At 35.2% G+C, this 25,238-nt stretch overlaps 1 protein-coding gene across 2 annotated transcripts in view; it reads right to left on the reverse strand.

Annotated features, from left to right (window-relative positions):
* LOC117987998 (extracellular serine/threonine protein CG31145) overlaps positions 1-25,238 on the reverse strand; it is a 111,856-nt gene that overhangs the window by 53,969 nt on the left and 32,649 nt on the right. For both annotated transcript variants that reach the window (XM_034975093.2, XM_034975092.2), the window contains exon 2: positions 18,448-18,480. Coding sequence is in view for 1 of the 2 variants with exons in the window: in XM_034975092.2 (XP_034830983.1) it covers positions 18,448-18,480 (33 nt within the window). In the remaining variant the exon portion in view is untranslated. The remainder of the gene's footprint in view (positions 1-18,447; positions 18,481-25,238) is intronic.

The following is a 25,238-nucleotide window of genomic DNA, read 5'->3' on the forward strand; positions in this document are numbered from 1 at the left end:
CGCGAGCCTGACTCGCACTTGGCCGGTTTTTTGAAAATAGCCCATGTCTCTCAAGAATAATGTAGCTTTCTAATGGTGAAAGAATTTTCGAAATCGGTTCAGTACTTCCGGAGATTCAAACTTACAATCTTTACCTCTTTATGATATTAGTATAATTAGATACCTAATAAAATAATAATAACATAGTGTAGATAAATAAATAAATCATAATAATACTGATATAGAACAAAATAATAACAAAAAAGATAACATAACACCTGTAAATATTTTAAGCGAATGGAAGATAAAGGAACCTCTCGTTTGAAGAAGTTTTTTAAAATTACGTGGTGCCTTTACAAAGTTGCTGACCCAATCCTTTTGAGCTTAGATTAGAGGGCCGAGTTTCTTGCTGGTTCTTCTCGGCAGGAAAGGCATTCCGAACCAGTGGTAGATGCAGTTGACGATACAAAAATACTTGTAAAAGTTTAATTGAATAAAAAATATTTTTATTAATTTTATTATTTTATTAGAAAGTTGAAATAGCAGTGCAGTGGACACTGGAAAGTTTATGTTTGTCGCAGAAACGATGACTGCTGGTGCTTCGAGAGTCATCAGGACACGTGTTCTGGCGAGGAAGCTACGTGACGACAACCTTGAGAAGTTGGCGGGAATCGGGATATGGCTGAATGAGAAAGAGGAACGAAGAAACTCCTATGGCGTGTAAATTTAGTGATATTTTGCCTTATTATACAGTTCAGAATACGTCCGTATTATTGCCGGATTGGAGAAGAATATGAAATGTAACAACTCTTATTTACACAGGACCTACGTCCTACATACTTATGCATAATTAGTATACTCTTAAAATAAAATGAATTTAGAAAATCTGCAGAGATAAGTTAGTTTTCTACTAAATAGAATCCTGTAATCTTATAGGTCTGTGTAATTACAACTTTTGCAAATAATTCTGATGTTGACATCTGGCACAACAACACTTTGTAAGTTAAAGTAAGATTTAATCTTACTTTCAAATCTTAATTAAGTATTTCATTTTAATAATTTTATTAATAACTAGCTTATGCCCGCCACTTCATCCGCGTGGACTTCACAAATTACAATCCCTTATTTCAACCCCTTAGGGATTGAATTTTCAGAAATCCTTTCTTAGCGGATGCCTAATCTGCATGCCAACTTTCAGCCCGATCCGTCCAGTAGTTTAAGCTGTACGTTGATAGATCAGTCATTCAGTCAGTCAGTCACTTTTTCCTTTTATATATTTATATAATATATTGAATCTAGGTTTTTAAACGCATTTCAACATAACACTCAACAGAACATCGTATAATATAAAACATTCTTAAATGAAGAAAATATCTACCTACCTATAGTGCGCGACATGTCGAGACGGCAATCCCGCACGTCACCTGCGCTCGCCCGCACCGGGTTGGCGCAAGGGCTGTGCGTGTGCGGTGTCCCCACCCCGATTGCCATCTCGATCTGTCACGTACTACACCTATCTCTACCTACAGTCGGCTAATAGATGCGATCAAGATGTTATCTATAGAATAGCTGTTGTTCTACCATTGTTTATCTCTCGAATGACTAAAGCGATCATTGCGTGCTCCTTGCGCTTATGTTCCTCTGGTAATACGAGTAGTGTGGTTATTTCTCGTATCCATTGTATTGTCTGCGATATTATCCTTGGTAATTTTCAGGTGTAGTGTAACATCTATGTGAGCTCATTTTCTCTACGTTTGCGCAACGAATCGGTAAGTACAAAAGACGCGAGAAAAGTATTATCTGAAATTCAGATATCTTTAAATTCAAAAAAGTAAAGATTTTTTAATTTAATTTATTGCCATTGATGACCTCCATTGATATTGATACATTTGCCGACCTCCCTGGCGCAGTGGTGCTGTGGTCTTACAAATGGGAGGTCCCAGCCTCTTCCAAGTTATCCCGCTACCATCTTAGACTGCATCATCACTTCACATCACTAGGTCACAGTCAGGGGCTAATTTATAGTGGAATTTAAAAAATATGTACTTACCTATTGCTAGCTCAACGCAAGCAGATTGAAAGCTGCTTTTATTTTCATATTTCTTCTCTTTTGATCAACACTTTAAAAAAAATCAGTTGCGTTATAATCAAATTCTGGGTGGCGGGTGCAGATACCCGATAAGTGATAACTGATAACTCAATGATTATATTAACAACTTCAATAGCAAAGTTGTAAGAACCGCTTGCACAATTTTAATGTTGGACCAAAGACATTTAAGTAGGTATATTGTATAGGACCTTGGGTTTTGTGATGAAACTTTGCTAGTGGCGCTCAATGACATTAATGCATGGGTGCATACGGGTAACGACAGGTGAACTGCACATTGTGCAAACAACAAAAACGTAAACTGCAACCCGTTTTGGTATGTCCCCATATTATATTGCATGGTACAATGCCCTTAATTTTATTAATTCTCGCTACTTGAAATCCTACTTACATGCATAAGTAGTTATTTTATTAATGCGAAAGTGTGCCTTTATGTTTAAAGCCCGAATGCTGAATTGATGATATAGATTATAGACATAATTATGATAAATTTCGGGTAGTAAATTCCATTTGTTCTGTAGAACTTGACGTCATCGGGCAAAATGAGATAATTCTACCTAATTTGTTCCATAGTCCTGTGTCCTTTTCTTTGACATCATTAAAAAAAAATCCTTTTTTCGTGGCGGAATGACATCACGATCATTTTTAGGGTCCCGTTGGCACCCTTCGGGTACCGAACCCTGAAAATGATCCTGATGATATTCCGACACGAAAAAAGAAAACCTTCTTTACTTTGTTTTATACAACAATTACTGAAACAAAGAAAAATCTCAATTGTTCGATAAAATTGTCTCATTTTTTCCGATGACGTCAAGTTCTACAGAATAAATGGGACTTCCCCATTTTTTCCCAGGAAATCTTAGAATTCCCACGGGAGTTTTGAAAGAACCTGAATTACACGGAAGAAGTTAGAGGCATCAACTAGTGTGTAAATAAAATAACGAAAGTACAAAATAGTCTAAACTCCAATGTTTAGTTGGATCACAATATATTATGTAGGTACTAGCTGATGCCCGCGACTTCGTCCGCGTGGAATTAGGTTTTTAAGAATCCCGTGGGAACTCTTTGATTTTCCGGGATAAAAAGTAGCCTATGTCACTCTCCAGGCCTTTGTCTATACCTATGCAGAAAATCACGTCAATCCGTGGCACCGTTGCGACGTGATTGAAGGACAAACCAACAATCCAACAAACTAACAAACAAACACACTTTCGCAGTTATAATAAGGGTACTGACTAGGTACCTGTCGAAAATGAAAGCTATCATAGGTACACATATTTTTAGAGGTAGGTACTCGGCTGAAATCGAAATTGATTTGGCAATGTACTTCTGAGTTGACACGGATTCAAGACTTGAAATTAAAAGGAAAGTGAGTCACACTGATGCAAACTTATATAAAAGCGCATATGTATATTATAATAGAGGCAGATAAAGAAAATCTAGACAATAACATGGAAATCACTGTGAAATAGGACATTTTTTCGCATAATGTACACCTTTATACTCGTACGTATCAATGCTATCTTTCCGTTTAAAATAACAATGGATGAATAGCATTATTTAATACACGAAGAGACTTTGTTGTTATGTTAAATAGAATAATTCTGTTTTATTATGACACAAATAAAATAATCTTTTGTATTAATTTGAAATTTTGTACGAAAACCCAAGATTTAAAACTCAAAATGCCTTTGCCATGAAATCACACGACTAAACAATAGAATTTGTTAATACTTGTAGGTACGTTTTTATAAAAGTTTCTATAGATTAACATATTTAATAACATATTAAATAAGCCGTTCCGTGTAAGAGTTCTGATTATTAAATAAGAAAATAAATTCAATCCCTTAATTAATATGTTTAAATAACAATACTCCCATTTTAGGCAGTATGACGCCAATCTTCGTACTTCAAGTTATTACCGCAACTTAATGCTCTTTATATTTACGGATTGATTAAAAAAGAGATTGTTTTTACATTAATGAAGACATATTGTAAAGTACTTAACTTAAACTATATTATGTGCTGCATTCGTATTATTATTTTCCAAAAAGTATGTTTTTGTACATTGTTTAACATCTTCCTCATAATACCTATAGATAGTATGTAATCTTAAGATGGTAGGTGCTTATTTCTTCCCAGTATTAAGTACTCAATCGATTATTTTACCATCACATTTTTTGTAGTGTAAAATTTAATCCGTCAAATAATTTTCGCCCTTAGCAATTACTCTTGATTAATATTTATAATATTTATTAAAACAATAAGCATCCTTGAACATCCGGAAAGTGATAGACCACAGAAAAATAAGTAGGTATAATATAGGTATAAAAATAATCATCAATCACAATTTCCAATTGGTTATAAAAAATTTAAAAAACAAATATTACAAATAATTGATGTAAAGAATAATAAAATATACATAACGTGGTCAATTATTGTAATATTTAACAGAATTATTAGTGTAACAACTAAATTGGTTCAAATGACAGACCGGAAAGGCACAAATTACCTGCCTACAAGATAGTTAATGACTAAATTGCCGTGCTTTATCCGGCATTGGACTGGATTGTTTTAATGACATATGTGCTTTAATAATCGTCAACGTGAAAAGGACTCTACACAGAATAAATAAATCATAAACCACTCTCTATAAAGCATACAACTGTCTCAAATTATTAATTAGGTAAGCATTTGATTTAGCCAATTTAGAAAACTGCAATTGATTAATGAATCGTAGAGTGTGGTTGTGTTACAAAAAATAACAAGCTAGTCAAACGGATTCATTTTCCCCATAATATTAAATCATAATAAATCGATAGATTCTCCGTCTTCAGGTTTTATGTGACGATGGTAGAACCATAGTAAACTAAGTAACATTTTTCATTAAATACAGATTTTGAAATGAGGGCGCAAAAAAACCATAATTTGATCCAAGTGCTATTCAGTACCATTTTTGTACTTAAAAACAACATGTCCAAACTCCAAACGCGTTTCCCTTATTTTCTCAAAAAGTTAAAAATGCGAGTTGGGTCACTATGGTTATAATATTACCCTTGCAGCATCAGTGCGGTAATCATGATATTATCATGGAAAATAAAATACATATTATGCAAAGTTCCAAGAATATATCAGTTCAACGACCTAACTACCTAACTTTCCGGACCTAAATATTCGCCGTAAGATTCGAATCAAGTATAATGAAACCTGTTTAAAAAAGTATGAAGATTAAAAATATATAGACCCTATCAAAGTATGCCTACGTGCATCTTTTTAAGAGCGAAACAAACAGTCATCAAATTATAAACTAAGAGGTACCTACTTTATGTCTCACTTAATTTTTGTTTTGATAATTCACAAGCTAGTAAATGTTTCCAACTACAATTAAACTACTTGAATGCATAATCCGAGTTCTTACGACTATCAATTGAGTAGAGAAAAAGGCCTAAACAAAAAATAAAACAGAACTGAACCAAATCCAATCAAGCTTTCAAACACTGTTTTGTTTTCTAAAACTTGGTGAAATAATCATAGTTTTCTATAAAACAAACTGTCGCAAACACTAAGACAACTAGAATAAAAGCATTCTTATGTCCCATTTCATATGAGAAGCCAATGTGAGAAATTAAAACCACTCAGTCACCACTCAGAGCATTTGAAGAAGAAAGTATTTAAATGAAATGTATTGAAAAAGTCGTGGCCGGAAATGAGGTTCTTTCAACGTTAGCTCATTCCCGTCTTTGAGTGACTGATTTAGAAGTCCGAGTACGCTTGGTATAAGCTAGGTTTCATCTTATGTAATTAGAATCATAAATTGAATGCAATTTATTTTAAAATTAATTTATTTTTCATAATCGAAACCTGTACTTGAGTGAGTACATTTTGATCCAAAGTTATTTTTATCGTAGTTAAAAAAGTAAAATCTTTGGAGGTCATCCCACAGCCAACGGAGTAATCTTTTGAGTTGAGAGTTCTTTCTATAATATACGCGAATTCTCAAAAAATATAGTTGACCACTACGACGATCTAATAAGAAACGTTAAGTATAGTTAATGATTCGGAGACCGTTGGCCAAGATATTCACCTAAAGCAAAAAATAATAACAAAAGTGTGAAAAAAGGACTACTAGCGTAAGTACTATGTAGATATTATTATGTAGGTCTCTATTCTGTGCTACTATACAATTATATTATAATCCAACATGAACCACACTGTAGGTACAATTGGCTGACAAAAAAGTGACGAGGTCCATATCAAAATCATATTTTTTAACGCTCCAAATTCCTTCATGCAACTAGATAACAAAGTTATATAAAGGTCATTTTCGCAATAAAATTGTTCAGAAGTTAGAGCCTGAATTATTGTGACATTAATTATTGTAACAAGTCAACCTGTTCTAGTATTCTGTATTTGCATTGAACATACAATATGCATTGAAATTCTATTTTGAAACGAAAACGAGAACGAGTGCTAAGTAGCGATACATGTTTTTTTTCATAAGTATTTGATAATCAATTTGCTACAACGGCAACGATGAAAATATCAAATGGTACAATTCTCTTTTGACATTTTACGTTGCACTTGGCAGTAGCAGAGTTAACTGTGGCAGTTTAGAAAATATTAATTTTTGACTTTATATGGAGATCATTACTGCTTTACATTATCAAAGTGCCAAGCCCGCATACAAAATCCAAGGAAAATAAAATAGGAAAGTGAAATCACGTGAATCATTAGGGTTTCCGGATTCAAATAGTCTGTACTATCAACATTTGTGCCAGACAGTTAATAAGGCATGCAGAACCGACGCCCGCTGCATACAAACGAGCATCAGTTCTATTTTCACGGACATGGTCATGTAAAACAGTGATCTTTATCTATGTCACGCTAAGGGAATTTAGAGAAAACACCCGAAATGAGATCGTGCAATTTAAATTCACAAAATAATCCCGCTCTCACACTTTTGCAACAAATAGATACGTATGTTTGCGCAGACACGCGCGTTGTTCGTAGAGCATTCTCTGAATTGTATTCAATTTGGTTTGTTTACGTGATGTTCGTGGAGCTGTCTTTTCTTTTTTGTAGAAAAGATTCTTTATCACTATTCACTACCCATATTATACATGGAAAGTGTGTTTGTTTGCTGGTTAACCCTTCAATCACGTCGCAACGAAGCAACGGATCGACGTGATTTTTCGCATGAGAGTGGCGTGACATACGCTACTTTCTATCCCGAAAAATTAAAGAGTTCTGACGGGATTGAAAAAAAGTAAAAAGTTCAATGAGCATCTTTTTTTTTCCGTGTGCAGACACCGATTTCTCCGAGATTTCTGGACAGATGTCTCTTTTTTGTTTGATTTAATCTTTATCACTGGCATGCAAAGGGAATTTAGAGAAAACATCTGAAATGCGTGCAATTTAAATTCACAGAATAACCGTTCTCACACTAAGTATTTTGTTAAAAACAAGCAAATAAAATGTGGTAACCTAACTATCTAAAACATCCTTTTTACTTTTATAATATTTTCTGCGGAAAAGAATACTTCACTTTTAAAACTGTTAACTTAGTACGTGATTGTGTTTAACCAAAAGTACAAATCACACTAATATTATAAAGGCGAAAGTTTGTATGTGTGTGTGTGTGTATGTTTGTTACTCTTTCACACAAAAACTACTGGACGGAGTTGGCTGAAATTTGGAATGGAGATAGATTATACCTTGGATTAACAATTAACATATAGGCTACTTTTTATCCCGGAAAACCAAAGAGTTCCCGCGGGATTTTGAAAAATGTAAATCCACGTGGACGAAGTCGCGGGTATCAGCTAGTATAATAATAAATTTCAGAACAAAAATGACTGATCTGGAACCTGTCTATTGACCTGTTGATTATGTACTTACAACGGAATTAGCACCAGTAAAAGATTTCTACCTACTCAGTGTTCAGTATCATTTCGTTAATTACCGACCTACATTTTACTTACTTAATATTAAATAAATAAATAAATAAATAAATAAATAATAAATTTATTCATAAGAATGCAGGTGACAACATGGTTATAAAATTAGTTGGCAAGCCTTATGCAGAACTTAGAATATTGGTGTATGAATATTTAAATATTACATTACAGTTAAATTTTTAGTAAGTAAGTATATATAAATTACAAAATCTTTAAAAGTAAATTAATTAAGTCATACAAAAACTAGAGAAAAAATAGAAATAAAAACAGTCATTTATTAGTCAGTCAGTATTATTATGATTGCATCGATTTCCTGTTCAGTTTTGATTTGTACCTTGTTATTATCTAGCTTAGTTCAGTATTACAAGAGGAATGTGGAACATCCGCATAAACTCAAGAGAGTTTCTGGATGTCAAGCGGATAAATCTATAATTATTATTTGGTTGAAAAATAAAATAAAGTAAAACCTTTATTTAAGTCTTTGTAGGTAAATAATTTAATTCAAATTACAGAAAACGAAAAATAAAAAGAGATAAAATCAGATCATTAAAATCGCAATAAAGCTATACGTTTAAAATTGTTAAACTAGACTATAATATAATACGTGACTATGGAGAGTTTTTGCGGCTCAGTGTCTGTAAAATACTGCCTATTCAGACATCTATTGACGGCCTTAGAACGTACGTGCCCGTAACGAATATCGTTAGGTACATATAAAAGGTACTTATTTCTTGAATAATATTTACGTCTCTCAGTTATCGTGAAGCTGTTCAAATGAAAATGGTTTCGGCGCTTAATTCTAAAATAAGCTTTATTTCTCATGTTATTGTTTTAAACAAGTTAAAGTTGAGGTAGGACTAGTTGTCTATTTGTAGGTTCGTATTGTAGTCAAAAACTAGACTACTAACTAGAAACTAGATGTCAAGCCTCAAGTCTTCGAAAAGGTCTTAGGTATATAACTCTAGTCCTAATGTATTTTTGGTCATGGTTTGAACTTTGATTAAACAGATTTTTGTGAATGTTTTTAAACTTTCTGGTTACCCTGTTCCACCATGTAGATTGTGTGAATGCTGCCCTGAAAAAAATCTGATCACCTTGCCTTTCCATGGTCTTCAGGATTAAAGTCAAAGTCAAATTATTTATTTAAAATAGGTAACATTGTACACTTTTTATGTCTTATTTAATAATGTCATCATCATCATCATCATGATCAACCCATCGCCGGCTCACTACAGAGCTCAGGGTTCCTCTCAGAGAAGGGTTATGGCCATAGTCTACCACGCTGGCCATGTGTGGATTGGTAGACTTCACACACCTTTTGAGAACATTATGGAGAAATATCACTTGCTTTAACGGTGAAGGAAAACATCGTGAGGAAACCTGCATGCCTGATAGATAATAATGTACGGTGATGAAACTTAAAACTAAAGCTACGAGGGTTTCAAACGTCCAGGTCTGGAGAGCCCACAACAAACTCTTGGATCGGTATTCTGTGCTAGGCGGCACTCTATCAAAAGTACTCGTACATTATAGAATCACACACATATCATTGTGAAATAGGTACGCCTCCGGAGACCAAAATATACGACCAAAAGTTAGTTTAGCTCATTACAAAATAACTAGATAGTGGGTATTTGCGCAAACCTTTAATGGCGTGTTAACATAATATACTGAACTTATAGGTAGTTTCTTATATTTTGTAAGATGTGCAAGATTGCACATACGTCATAACTCAATAAGCTCGGTTGATTTATGAATAGTTAGTTAACTAGATACTGAAAATATTTATATGTAAAATTCAAAGTCCTGACTGACTGACTGACTGGCTAATATATCAACGCACAGCCTAAACCGCTGGTCCTAGACACATAAAATTTTGAGGGTGTGTTCTTTGTAAAGAGGTAGGTATCCACTAAGAAAGGATTTTTCGAAATTCCACCCCTAATTGGGTTAAATAGGGGATGAAAGTTTGTATGAAAGTCCGTCATTTTTCAGGTTATATGCATGAAAATTAATATTTCATACCTACACATTTGTTGTAAGGCACAAGATTACAATATGCTCGCGCCACGGTGTCAGTTACGAATATCATACAAATCCGGTTTCAGTGGTGGACACGTCCACCCAACCCGCGTGATCAGGCCTTCCTATTCCGCAAACAGGTACGGTTACATTACAACAGAACTTTGCCAATTGCTTATTATTATTACTATATCACTAACGCCTTGGTCACGACGTCCGCCTCCTATTCGGGAGGTCGAGAATTCGATCCCGGTCACGCACCTGTAACTTTTCGGAGTTATGTGCGTTTTAAGTAATATTTAATTACTTAAAACCGCTCGCGGAAGCTTTGTATGGCCAAAAAATATCCTACTAAGTATTTATGCAATATTCTGTGGGAATTTCTAAAAATTCGGCCTTCTTTCTTGCATTATAAAGGGAATTTCAGCTTTTTAGTTCCATGGTCAGGGGTCAGCGTTGATAAGTCAGTTAGTGAATCAGGATATTTTTATATGGATTATAAGTTATATCTACTTAACTTACAAAACTATCTTACCTGAACATAATCTATATATATATAATGACTGACTGACTGAATGACATATATATCAACGCACAGCCTAAACCGCTGGTCCTAGAGAGATGAAAAGAAATTGCCCATTTTCTTAGGAGCTTTGGGCCCCCCCTAATATAATTGTTATGTCACCATGGTTTTAATTTTATTTTGTAGACAAATAATTAACTCTTTATATTCTGCAAACGATTTCTATTTATTCACCCTGGTTATAAAGAAATCTTATTTTTTATATTGCTGATATTGAGGTTATATTTAATTAATACTTCTTCAAAATAAATGCATGTTTACGATTCTAACTGTAATTGTGGATATTTTCAATAATAGAGTGAAAAAGTCGTTATAAAACATAATCGTAAAAAAATAACACATTTAAAAAAAAATTAATTTAAGTTTTGACACGACGCCACAAAAGAGGGCCCGTTCACGAGCGATCTCCTTTGGAGGGTCTATTCTTTGTAAAGAGTAGGTATCCACTAAGAAAGGATTTTTCGAAATTCCACCCCTAAGTGGGTTAAATGGGGGATGGAAGTTTGTATGAAAGTCCGTCATTTTTCAAGTTATTTGCACGAAAATTGGTATTTGGGCTTTCGGTCACAAATGAAGAAATACGTGTTTCAGGATTTTTGGAAAATTGGCCCATAAGGGTGGTAGAATAGGGGATGAATGTTTGTATGGGAAAGTTTTATTATTGTTAATGAACTTGAAATTTGGAAAGTAGGTTTTTTATTGAGGTGAAGTGTCAGCTAAGAAACGACTATGAGAAAATCCCCCCCTAAAAGGATGAAATGGGGGTTGGAAAGTCATATGAAAGTCCTAGGTTTTTTAAGTTACAGACGTGAAAATCGAGATTTAGGTTATTAGTTTTAAATAATAAAACCTGTGGAAGTTATTCTGGAAAAAGTCCCCCTAAGGGTGGTAAAATAGGGGATGAAAGTTTGTATGGGAAAGTTTTATTATTGTTAATGAACTTGAAATTTGGAAAGTAGGTTATTTATAAGACTTAGGTGTCAGCTAAGAAACAGCGTTCAGAAAATCCTTCCCTAAGCGGATGGAATGGGGGTGGGGGGTTATATGAAAGTTCTATGATTTTAAAGTTACAGACCTGAAATCAACAAAAAAATGCCATTTGTTTCCTGTAGGCCACGCGGGCGAAGCCGCGAGCAGAAGCTAGTAATTATATAAAAATAAATGAATAATTCAATGAATCTAATAACAGTGGCAAATGAAATGTTACCTTATTAGAAAACGTAATCATAGATTAAAATCTTTCGGTATAAATAAAATACTATTGCGTTTGTACCAAAGATATGCGGAATTATTTGATTACATCCTGAAAGCCGCTCTTTTACCATAAAGTTAAACAAACTATCCTACAGCTATTTGATGTCTATTAATCAGTTAATTTGGTTCTAACTGTAGATATGTATAGTACGTGACAGGTCTAGATAGCAATCGGGGTACGGGGGGATGCCCCGCACAACCACACGTCACCCGCGCTATTCCGCACCGGGTTAGCGTGGGGCCTGTGCCTGTGCGGGTGTGCAGGGCGTACCCTCACCGATTGCCGTCTCGACCTGACGCGTACTATAATGTGTCAAAATCTTTTTTATAACATAAACATGAAACTAATAATATAACTTTTACGCATTGGCACTCATCCAAAATGTATCGTAGTGATGTTGACTGTAATTGACCTAGACATTATCGGAGAAAACCTCACTACAGAACCAGAATACGATACCAACAAAAAATATATTTAAAATAGCTTATTTTCTCGATTTTGTCCGCGTGGACTACACAAATTTCAAACCCTTATTTTACCCTCTTATGGGTAGAATTTTCAAAAATCTTAGCGGGTGTCTAAGTCATAATAGCTATCTATCTGCATGCCAAATTTCAGCCCGATCCATCCAGTAGTTAGAGTTGTGCGTTGATAAATCAGTCAGTCAGCTTTTCCTTTTATATATTTAGACTAGCTTATGCTCGCAACTTCGTTCGCGTGGACTACCTAAATTTCAAACCCCCATTTACCCCACTTAGTGGTGGAATTTTGAAAAATCCTTTCTTAGTGGATACCTACTCTTTACATTTAAAGAACACACCCTCCAAGTTTCATGTTTCTTGGACCAGCGGTTTAGGCTGTGCGTTGATATATTTATATATCAGACTTTGAATTTTATATATACCTACAGATTTTAGTAGATGTAAAACTATTATCTTTTCTTTTCTATCATTATTCAAGTTACGGCCCTCAAAATGTAGATTTTTAAAATTAAGAAGTCAGTTACTTAAAAGTTTTTCGAACCAATTCAATTATTTGAAAACACTTTCATATCTTGCTTGTCGGTGATGTACATACAGTGGCAGTGTGTATGTTGTCTGAGCCTTTTCATGGTTGCTATATTTTATCGAAGCCGATGGAAACAGATAAGCCATTCGAGGGCAGTTTGCCAGGACCACGATCTTCAGCAATGAAGGAACGACCGAAGAGAGAGAGATATTTTATCGATAATAACCGCTGTTGCGATCCTTATGAATGTTGACGCGGAGATAAATACTTACAAATATTCCAAGGAGCACTACAAGCTCTTTTTTACCGCAGCAATGTAAAAAGAGGGTCCAAAACGAAAGGATAAATAGACAAGGTTAATTAATAATGGACGAACAAATACTAGGACATATAAGAAATACGTATTCGATTAAAAATAATTTTAGCAATTTCGTGTTAAATGAAGAGATACATATATATCCAAATAGGCATAATGTACTCGTAATTCGTATATTTGGAATTTGGCACACACGGACACAGGTGTCGTCACCCCGTTCGCGTCGTAGATGCTTTTCATAAGATAGGACTATCGTAAGAAATATAATTATTATTGTCTATCGAAATATCGAAGATCGATCAAACGTGACGTCAAACTCAGATGTATGAAAAGGTGAAAAAATTGACGTCACCAAATTCAGCAACGAATAAAATTAAATAGGGTATGGTATTGGTATCGCATTGGGACCCTGATATTCGGTGTTGCCAAATTCACAAGGTCGATATCACGAATTTTTGTGGTTGCTTAACTGTAACTATAAGTCTTTTTTATTATGACCTTATTATAGTTAGTTGTAATTTGGAATAAATATAATGCATACCAATATTATAAATGTTGTTCTGTTTCTATTTCTAATGCGAAAGTGTTTTTTTGTTGATTTGTTATTCTCAACGGAGCAACCAGGGTGAACAAATCGATGTGATTTTTGCATGGATATAGTTAAAAACCTGGAGAGTGACATAGACTATTTTAATTATTCCCACGGGATTTTAAAATGCCTAAATCCATTCGGACGAGGTGGCCGGCATCATCTACCTAGTCAAAAATATTGCAAACCCAAACTTTGACAAATTGCATAAATTGGACCTATTATATTATGATTATGATTGCTTATATCAAGGTAATCACTAGGTACAACCTATTAGATATTTTTTCTGAAACATGGTACATATTACATAGGTACAGTACGTTACACATTATTTTCGACACAGGAAAATTCACGAGCACCCAACTACTACTACCACAAGTACCTACCTACCTACTTGTAGCTATTATTTAGCAGTAACATAATTATACATCAAATGAATAGGTTGTGACATAATTATTATTATCGTAACAATTAATGTAAGATAAGTACAAAATAATAAATCATATGATTTGGCGCGGACGCTTACAGGTGTCAACGCCTTGTTACGGAGCGTATCACTATTCATATTTTATACCTTTATGACGCCCCAACAATGATCAAAAATATCAATTACTATTTCGATGATAAAGTACTAGCTTATTCCTGCGACTTCATCCGCGTGGAATACACAAATTTCAAACCCCTATTTCACCCCCTTAGGGTTGAATTTTCAAAAATCCTTTCTTAGCGGATGCCTACGTCATAATAACTATCTGCATGCCAAATTTCAGCCCGATCTGTTCAGTAGTTTGAGCTGTGCATTGATAGATCAGTCAGTCAGCTTTTCCTTTAATTTATTTTTAAATGATGATTAATTTCTATGATGATCTTTCTCAAGCACAAAACTAAATTTTCGCTGTAAAACAAGAACTTCCGTGTACGATTACCAACAATCTATACACTAAATAGGTATTCGAAGTGCGAACTCCACTTTTACGTATAACTTGATGATAACTACCAGTTCCGAATGAAGCATATACAACAAACACAGCACATTATGGGCTCACCCACGTCAGACTTGTGACGTGCGATCATTTGTGTGAAACAATATCTAAATCAAATATTGAGTCGTACTGCTTCGATAATTCCGTGTTTATTGTACGATAATAAATTATTACGGTACGTAAACTTGACACAAAAAATTACATACTTATAACAAATAACTAAATTCTTAAGTATTTAATATACTTAGGTACCTACTTAGAATAGCACTAATTTTTCTATTTTAGAAATGCCAATACAGCTTAAAGACTTATGTGCAATAGAATTAGCACTATTATACGCCTCATCATACTAGGTGGCGCTGAAAAACACGTGAGACTTAATAGAAATACCCGCCCGCCCGATTACGCCCGCGATTTCTTCTGCGTGGATTTAGGTTTTTTGGAAATCCCGCGGGAACTCTTTGATTTTCCGGAATAAAAAGTAGCCTATACCTGTCTCTAAGATGTAAGTTATCTCTGTACAAAATAGACGATGCCCGCAACTTCGACCAATACGTGGATTTAAGTTGTTTAAAAATACCGTTGAAACTTTTTGATTTTTCGGGTAAAAAAGTAGTCTTAGATCTGTCCCTGGAATGCAAAATATCTCTGTACCTTTCGTCGAAATCAGTTAAACGTATGGGCCGTGAAAAGTAGCAGATAAATGGCCACTTTCGCATTTTTAATATTACATACTTAGTTTATAGGTAAGTATGGATTTCTGAAAAAGAAAATTCATAGGTCCGCTGCTTAAAGGAAATTCATATTTAAATAATGTAATTTTGATTTTACTAAGATAGGTAGGTTTATTGAATCATAAAAATAAATAAAATCTGTATTTTTATTTCAGCATCTTGTGTTAAAATCTGCTTGCTGCTGCTGCTAAAAATTCCTAGACGATAAGAAAGTATCTGCGATTCTGCAAGTTGTTACACAAATGCTGGCTATTTATGCGATAACATATTTCTTGAAAAAATAAAATTGCTACAAAAATATAAACATAATAAGCAAAATGCAAAATGGCAAGGGCTATAAATTTTACTGTTTTATTTGTCACCATGAAATCGTAGTTTATACGGTTGTCGATCGGCGGGCAAGAAATAATACGCTGCATGAATTTGATTAGTTTCGATAAGCCAGGTTTACGAGAGAAGTCAACGATGATTTCAAAACCTGCATAGTTTTGAGATTTCTCTCTGGGCAGTCCAATGTTTTTAGCGGCCGACCTTTGTGGCGCGATACCTTAACTCACCTTGAGAGAGATAAGGCCCAGCTATATATACTTGCTAATATCTTTGGCTGCTTCAAAAAATGACTACCAAATGTAGGGGAAAAAGATACCTACTATTTGTTGTCTACAAAATTTAATTGAATTTGATTGGTTATTATCAACTTTATTATAATTACATTATTATATGAATCAAATTTCGTTTGCATGGATATCGCTCCGAATACACTATTCTTAAGGAACTAATTTTTCTGGTCTACTTTTTCACGGTCATTGGCAGTGAAAGCGTTACTAGGTAGGTACACGTTTACTTAATACCTACATTTGATTTATTCTATATTTAACTCGATTCTGCCGATTTATACGTGGTTATAAAATACAACGATTAATATAACTAATTATTCGACATTATCTACACACATTCACACAGCTGTTAGTGTTAACGCATAGGAAGCGGAACGATGCGCAGGAGCAAGCGATGTTACGAGTTTACGTTCAGCTCACTTTTTCATTATGAAGATATATGGATTAATTACTATCATTATAGAAGAATATTTTATGTGTATTGTTTTATTATGAATACGATACGCTAAATATTATGTTAACTTGAACTCATAGTTTAGGGTTACCAGTCGCTCGAAGTAGACCTGATCTTCCAACCTATACCTGGAGCACGTCCAGTGAGGCAGACCCAAAAAGAGTGGGATACTCTCGTGGAGGTTATGGAGAACTATGTTGCAGCACTATCTTCATTTTATTCCTTGTGGAACATGGGGAATACAGGTAATAAAAGGACTAGGAGGAAGGAAGGAAAGGACTTTTTTTACAAGATTAGTAATGTCTATGGAGAGGAGGCATTCCTAGTGAATCGTGATGAGTCAATGAGCCAAATCACGAAAGCTATTAGAAAATTTTGTGAAAAAAATAATTATGCATATTTTTTGATTTATCGTGCAAAATGACGAAAAACAAACCTGAGTAGGTATGGAACCCTCGGTGCGAGAATCTGACTCGCACTTGGCCGGTTTTATTCTTACAGCCACGGGTCAATGGGAATTTGTTTAGCACGACTTTACTATTTGGAGTTTACTCATCTGTTATTTGCAGATTGCAATTTCTTTGTGAAGACGTCCCACATATTTACCATAGAAAGCACTTTAGAGTGACAGTGAAGGCATTGAGCCAAGTGCACTCATACGTGTAATCATCTACTTTCTAAGTTCTAACAGTAGGGCAATTTGTTAGAACAAATGGGTACAGCTTAGTACTACTTTTCCATAAAAACGGCTGGTTAACAGCTTAATGAATTTAATGTGTAGCTACCCTAGAATAATAAATACTATCCAACATCAATGGTAGCTACAATAAGTTGTGTGTTAGTTGTCAGACTACTGCTATATACAGTCTACTAATAACAGGCAGCAAGCAACAAGTGTCAGTCATAATCATGGAACTATAAAGTGTTCTGTGTTCAGAAACAAATGAGTACCTACTTTAAAATCGAAGAAAGTACAAAGGTATATTATGATTCTTCTTCCCCACCCCATGTCCTTTCTTCTTCGCCATTTTCTTTTCAAAATATAAGCTAGAAAAACTTAAAAACTATTTTGAAATAACCTACGAACTTCAGTTGGCAGACTTTAGAATAATCATGTAAATCATCAAAATCAGTCTATTAAAATATGCTACTACTATCAGTATGGATTTCTTCGGAGTAAAATAATCGGAAACTTCGAAAAACAGAGAGAATGTTACGAGTATATTGTAGCTATAAATATCTTTGTAGGTACCACAAAATGAAGAAATGGTTTATCTTCTTTCTTCACCCATAAGACTCTACGTTCTCGTCTCGCTGTCACACGGTTACTTAACCGGGACTGTCGTGGGATCGACCCACAAATCATTGTTCGCGGCCCCTACCATTTAATGAGGATGTGAAAAAGTACTTCGATTTATTACACTCTAATCAAATCGCGCTACAAGAAATCAATGATATAGTATTTATGAGTTCATTTATATATTGCTTCATCATCACATCGTTATCAACAGATCGCCAGCTCACTACTGAGCACGGGTCTGCTCTCGGAATGAAAAGGATTTGGCCATATTCAACCACGCTGGCCAAGTCCGGATTGACAGACTTCACCAAACCTTTGAGAACATTATAGAGAACTCTCAGGCATGCACGTTTCCTGACGATGTTTTCTTTCACCTTTAAAGCCTTTGATACTTATTTAAAACGAACTCTGAAAAGTTAGAGAAGTGTGCCAGGGATCAAACCCTCGACCTTCGAAATAGGAGACCGACGCTGTAAGATTTTGTACAACTGAATTCGCACTGTTATGAATTTTTCAAAATGAAATATTTTATGAATGTGTTACCTGAAGCAGTAGAGAAGCGCTGCACCCAGATTTCTGAAAAAAGGAAAAATGATTTTGTGAGTCATGAAAGTAGTTTATTTTACACACACAAAAAATGCTCACCACTCGGTACTCAAATTATTTATTCAGAACTAGACTAGATGATGCCGGCAACTTCGCCCGCGTGGATTTAGGTTTTTGAAAATTCCGTGAGAACTCTTTAGTTTTCCGGGATAAAAGTAGCCTATGTCCTACACCGGGATGCAAGCTATCTCTCTACCAAATTTCGTCAAAGTCGGTCGAACGGTTGAGCCGTGAACAGCTAGCAGACAGACAGACACACTTTCGCATTTATAATATTAGTATGGATAGCACAAGCAAAGGAAAAAACCGAAAACCGTGAGTTAGTGGTTACATCACAAAAAAAAAATTGAAATGTGTTCATGAGCAAATAATAATTAATATTTTCGAGTTTCAAAGTAAGATTAATATACCAAAGTGGGGTATCTATGAAAGGGCTTTATCTGTACATTATCAAACTTTTTATTTATTTATATGCAAAATAAATAATAAATAATAATAAATAAATAATACTTTTATATGCATAATAATTTTTGATTTATTGTGCAAAATGTCGACAAAATACGACTCTAGTACGGAACCCACGGTGCGCGAGTCTGACTCGCACTTGGTCGGTTTTTTTTTCTTAAAAAATAATAACATTCAAGAAATGTCATTATTATACTATGTATATCATTTTAAGATACAAAAATCACAAATTCGACAATGAAATCTAATAAAAAGCTTTTAAATGCACAAAAACTCTCGACGATAGCAATCGAACAAGGTCAGTGGAAGAATGAAGACATTGACCTTTTTAATTCTTATCACAAAAACTTTAGGATAACATCAGACAAATGGAAATTCCTATCCTCGTATTCATTTAATCATCCCTATATCATCTAAAATGTGATTTGGGTTTATGACTCTAAGGCCGTTTTCTGACTAGTCGGTACGGCAGCGGTGCGACATCAGCACGATCGATATACGCGATACTGAAAGCTTACCGAGCGCTTATATTTTACCGAGCCGGACGCACCAAAATGACGGACTTTTCATCCCAGTAATCTTTCAACAAACCTTACACATTCCCTAAACCTTGTATTTTGCTTCGTAATTGCTGGAGCAATACTATTCAAAAACACTTGATATGTTTCTTTTTTAATTCTGTAGGTAGGTACATGGATAAAAAAAAAACAACTTACAAAAGTTCTTTAGTCGCAACCAACACACAACAGTTAATTGTATTTCCTATATAAGGATTACGTCAATAACGCTTTTTTATTTACGACAAACAAGTTTAAATGTAACAAAATTAAAGTACATACTTTCATCACTCGAAGATGACATTATTATAGTTTTCTGTAGACATGTGCGAAATTGGAGGCACGGTATGCTTTCGACATCTGAGCATGCTGATGTAGCACCGACTAATCAGAAAAGGGCCTAAACTCTAAGGCCTCTCTATTAATACCCTATTTCGAGATCGCTCCAATTAAACAGATAATGGCAGATTCTCTTCACTTTATGGTCTTTGTACAGGCAACGTTAAAACTTGCAATAAACCTAAATTATTATGGAAGCAGATCGGAAAGGGTCAATGCTTAATTAGGCAACAAAGCAATCATAGCATCATTAGAAATGCTTAAATGTTGTAAGATCGCCGTTGGAATTTTATAAAGTGATGGTGAGTTGAGTTGAGTGGTATATAGTACCTCTACCTACATATCGACACGAATGAATTATGAAGGCCGCGACGGAGAAGAGTCCAAAGAATAATCAAAATTGACCAAATATTTTAACTGATTTCACCATATTATTATAAATGCTAAAGTGTATTTGTTTGTTGGTTTGTAGAATGACACTGATCACCAAGCCGTCTCTTTAATAACTAATGATATATTATTTTTATTATAGTTAAACTGATTTTGTCCTTGAGGATAAAAGTTTTTACAAAATCTTTGATTTCGTGGAATTAAATATATACTATATTTCTAGGCTGCTGCTGTACAAAAAAAACATGGTTCAATGGTTCAGTCCTGAAAAGAACAGACAGACAACCACAATTTCGAATTCATTATATTAGTATGGAATTATGAATATCTTGATTACATTCAAGACAAAAACGGCTGGATTTAAGTAACTCCATGTAAGTAAAATTATCTAGGCAGGTACTAACTATAAGAAATCTTTGTGAGCTAATGTACAAACGCTGTTCTCAGAAAATTTTATAGCAAATTAGTACATATTTAAAGAGAATCATTATATTTATAGCTACGGCCATTACCACAGAATACTTATTACCTACCTAAAACGTAACATTGCTAGAGCTTTTATGAACCCAAACATCGAGTTTCGAGACCTAGATGCATACCTCATAAATCAGGCATCAAATAAACGCTCCCACCTAAATTATACACGGACGTAATAACTGATAATATTATCTCGTATTTACTAATTTTTTTTAATGTAAATAAATCTTTATGTATACAAATTCAGCTAACATATATTTGAGTCTGTAAAACTCGAAAAGCAGTCGATGGATTGGCTTCCAATTTTTGCATAACAACGCAACGTCTTTTATAATTTTTTTCCCGAAGTTCTCACGGGATATAGAATTATTTACTTCCCTATGAATATAGACTTTTATGGACTACACTGCATGGCCGGGTTTAGCTGGATAGTATAACGAATTTATCGTTCTCTTGTTTACAATTATTACGCAATAAGAATTGAATATCCCATCCTCGTCGCCAATGATGGGTAATTGAAACGACCTGTCTATGTATATACCCGTTTATTACTGGATCATTCGTTGCACTGCGCAGGTTTCGTAGTGGGTACGTTGATAGTTGTGCATATCAGTGTGCCTGTTGGTGAACTTTAGAGGATGACAGTCAGTATTGACGAACTCCCAAAAAAAAAATCATTGCCTCAAATAATAACGATAGCGATATTATTGTCAGTCAAAGTTAAATCAGGTACAGTGACTTTTTACTGAATGACAAAATACGATTGTATTTTGGCTGTTTTGAGAGACACTGTGGCTAATTCCTTTGTACACAATCTCTAAACTAAACTAAAATGTCACGTCTAAATCTATTGCTATCCCTTTCACAATGTTGCTTGCGGAAAAGGAAAGCACTAGATTTAGACCTGTTAATTTAGTTTAGTTTAGAGATTGTGTACTAGAGAATCGGCCCCAATGCGGACCTCTAGTTAATGGCACCTCACTAAACTAAATCATAAAAATTCTAAATAAAAATCATAAAAATTTACCGCGGCATAAAATTGGGTCGCAACGATAATATTAATAACCAATACTGAAATGTCAATAAATAGGAATAAATACCAGGCATCAGGACCATTAAGGAGGTAGGGCGGTGCCAGTATCGGTCATTAGAGCAAAAACGCCAAATCAAACAGAAACTCCGGTAACGAACAAAACTTCCACCTAATTGACGGAGCTACGGTTGCTACATTAAATTAAATATCCAAATAAAATTGTGAATTATATATAAAGGGTATCATTAACTTTTACTTATCAAGGTAGAAATTCGAAACGTCTGAAAGTAGGTATTTTGAGAAAGTGTTTTTCCTTCATTAAATGAAAACAATTTTTAATTGATAAGGACAGTTTTTATTAGTCTGTCTCTTTATCAGAGTTGTGCAAGGTTGTGTAATGAGTGAATTACATAAATTCCTCAAACAATACTCTTTCACTTTCATAGCTTTGCTCATTGAAGCCCCCACTAGAGTAAAAATAAGCTAAGCTACGAAAAACAGATCCATAGTGTTTGAATGAAAACCACCTTGATAATATAATTTAACATACTTTTGAACACTGTTTCTTATTAAATTAATTTACAAGTCGATACAAATGAACTATTCATCTTCCAAGCGTTACCAGAGAGTGTAGAGTCTACCCAAAACTCGCGGAGAATGTCAGAGGATGCTAGGCCGGGCACAGACTATCAACAAAACCAACCTAACAATAGCGGACAAATTTGTCCACATTGTGCGAGGTTTGGGCACAGAATGCTTCGTACAAGAAGGCCACCCCGCAAAGACGCGACTCTTTTTCCATCCGCGCGTAGTATATGTTGTGTCGAGACTCGAGTTACGCGACCAAGTGACGGGTGGTTTGATGAAATCAAAGAAAATGTTACTTGGATCAAAATCGCAATGGATAGCGGAAAGTCCAAATAATTTCAATTCGTAATGACTATTTCGCTGTCTACTAGATAAGACCTACTTCTAGATATGATCACTTTCCATTGTAATCATTTCCTGATACGACCACTGCTATGGCAGATTGAGAGAAAAGGAATTCACGTCAATATGTACGAAAAGAACAGACCACAAATTTGTAGCTCTTTTTTTAAATATACAAATACAAGTTAGCCCTTGACTGCAATCTCACCTGGTGGTAAGTGGTAAGTGATGATGCAGTCTAAGATGGAAGCGAGCTAACCTGGAAGGGACGTGGCAGTTTTTGCATGGTTTGGTTATATCCTACACGGCATCGTGCCGAAACGCTAAATCGGTTGGCGGCACGGCTTTGCCGGGAGGGTGGTAACTAGCCACGGTTGAAGCCTCCCACCAAACAAAAACTAATCTCATTCAATTAATGTTCTGTTGCCAACATGCAAGTTGCAACCCTTGTAAAAAGGCAGCAAAAATGTCGTTGTTTTGATACAGTTAAATGGGTCAATAATTAATCAAAAGATAAGGTAGGTAGGTACCTTATGTGGCGCATCAAGTAGAGTTGGATATGGAGATGATCTATCCTCCTTCCGCATTGTTGTATTACCCAATATGACTCATGGCATTTTCGGCACGCTATGCTCATAGGGTCATATAGAGTCGCTTTTGAAATCTACTACATAAATCGCTTGCCCGATTTGCATAATTCCAACACTAGATTTCACATACTTGCCATTTTCAATGTCTTTGCTATTCACATAATATTTTGTTGATATAATATTTTATTAAAATAAATTAAAATAATATTATATATCTAGATTGTAAGTAAATCCGGTTAGTAATGCAACTATGCGTCTTCCCAGGGAGCTTGGAATCTTGGAAGCTTAGCTTATTAGTTACTAGCTGATGCCCGCGACTTCGTCCGCGTGCATTTAGGTTTTAAAAAATCCCGTGGGAACTTTTTGATTTTCTGGGGTAAAAAGTAGCCTGTCCTGCCCCGAGATGCAAGCTATCTCTGTACCAAATTTCATCAAAATCGGCTGAACGGATGGGCCGTGAAAAGCTAGCAGACAGACAGACACACTTTCACATTTATAATATTAGTATGGATTACTACATAGTAGTGATCTGTGCATCTTTCATTGATAGCTACGCCACTACCACAGTTCACTCTGCCACTACGCTTCGCCTATTTTTATTCAGATACAAGTTAGCCCTTGACTGTAATCTCACCTGGTGGTAACTGATGACGCAGTCTAAGATGAAAGCAGGCTAACCTGGAAGAAGTATGGCAGTTTTTAATAAACCCACGCTCCTTTCGTTTCTACACGACCAAAACCTGATATAAAGGAATTGTCACCGGCCTACTACTAAGCTCTTCCAGAGTCTTCTCATGTGCCAAGAACATTATGGAGAACTCTCAGGCATGCAGGTTTCACCGTACGTACGTTTTAACTTTAAGCAATACGTTTTGAGTAGATAAGTAGGTACTTAATTGCTTAAAACGTACATAAGTAACTCCGAAAAGTTACAGGTGCGTGCCCGGTATCGAACCCCTGACTCCAGACTATGAGGCCGACGCGACGTCTAAACCACGAGGCTATCAGTCATATCGTTTTTTGTCAAATGCTATGTCAGTGCAGTGTCTAGTTGCCCACGTTCTTCTTGGAAATTATGCTATGCCTGCACTTAAGAGTGTAGATATTATCTCGTCAGTCGAACCTAGAAATGTCACGTTACCACGTTCAATTAACATTCTGTTTACATCAGCGCCATTAGTACCGGTTTACGGCCAGTTATCCATGTGCCAAGGTCGGAGACAGGTTTACAAAGACCCGCATGCGCTATAAAGTACCGGTCGAAACTCATGTAACATCATAAAGGCCATCGTAAACAATCCTTATTCCGATTACCATAGAGGTCATTATGCAATGCCTAGATTCATATTGAAGGGGTGGCATTATATTATTGTTTCGCATTTTTGCAACTTGACCTGTGATTATGACTGAGTTTTGCGGTAATGATTTCTGGATATACGCCTGTTCAATATATAAAAGGAAAAGGTGACTGACTGACTGACTGACTGATCTATCAACGCACAGCTCAAACTGGACGGATCGGGCTGAAATTTGGCATATTGCAGATAGCTATTGTGACGTAGAATTTTTGAAATTCAACCCCTTAAGAGGGTGAAACAGGGGTTTGAAATTTGTGAAGTCCACGCGGACGAAGTCGCGAGCATAAGCTAATTCAACCATAAAGCGTAAAATTCTAATAATATAATTCTAATTCAGATGCTTTGAATTATAAGAAACGTAGTGAAGTGTTGATTGCCATTGTGTGATGCCAATCTGGTAGAGTTTAACGCGACAAAAACTCAGGCGTGCCTGCTTACAGCTAAACGGAGTTCTTTCACCTTGACTCCCACTTTCCGAGGTGTCTCCGTTCCTATCACCGATCATAATGATCTCTTAGGTCTCGACATTTCAGCCAATATCAACTTCGGAAGGGCTATCGAAGCTAAAGCCAAGACTGCTGCCAAAAAA

Source organism: Maniola hyperantus, chromosome 13, assembly GCF_902806685.2.
Source record: "Maniola hyperantus chromosome 13, iAphHyp1.2, whole genome shotgun sequence".
Classification (NCBI taxonomy): Eukaryota; Metazoa; Arthropoda; class Insecta; order Lepidoptera; family Nymphalidae; genus Maniola; species Maniola hyperantus.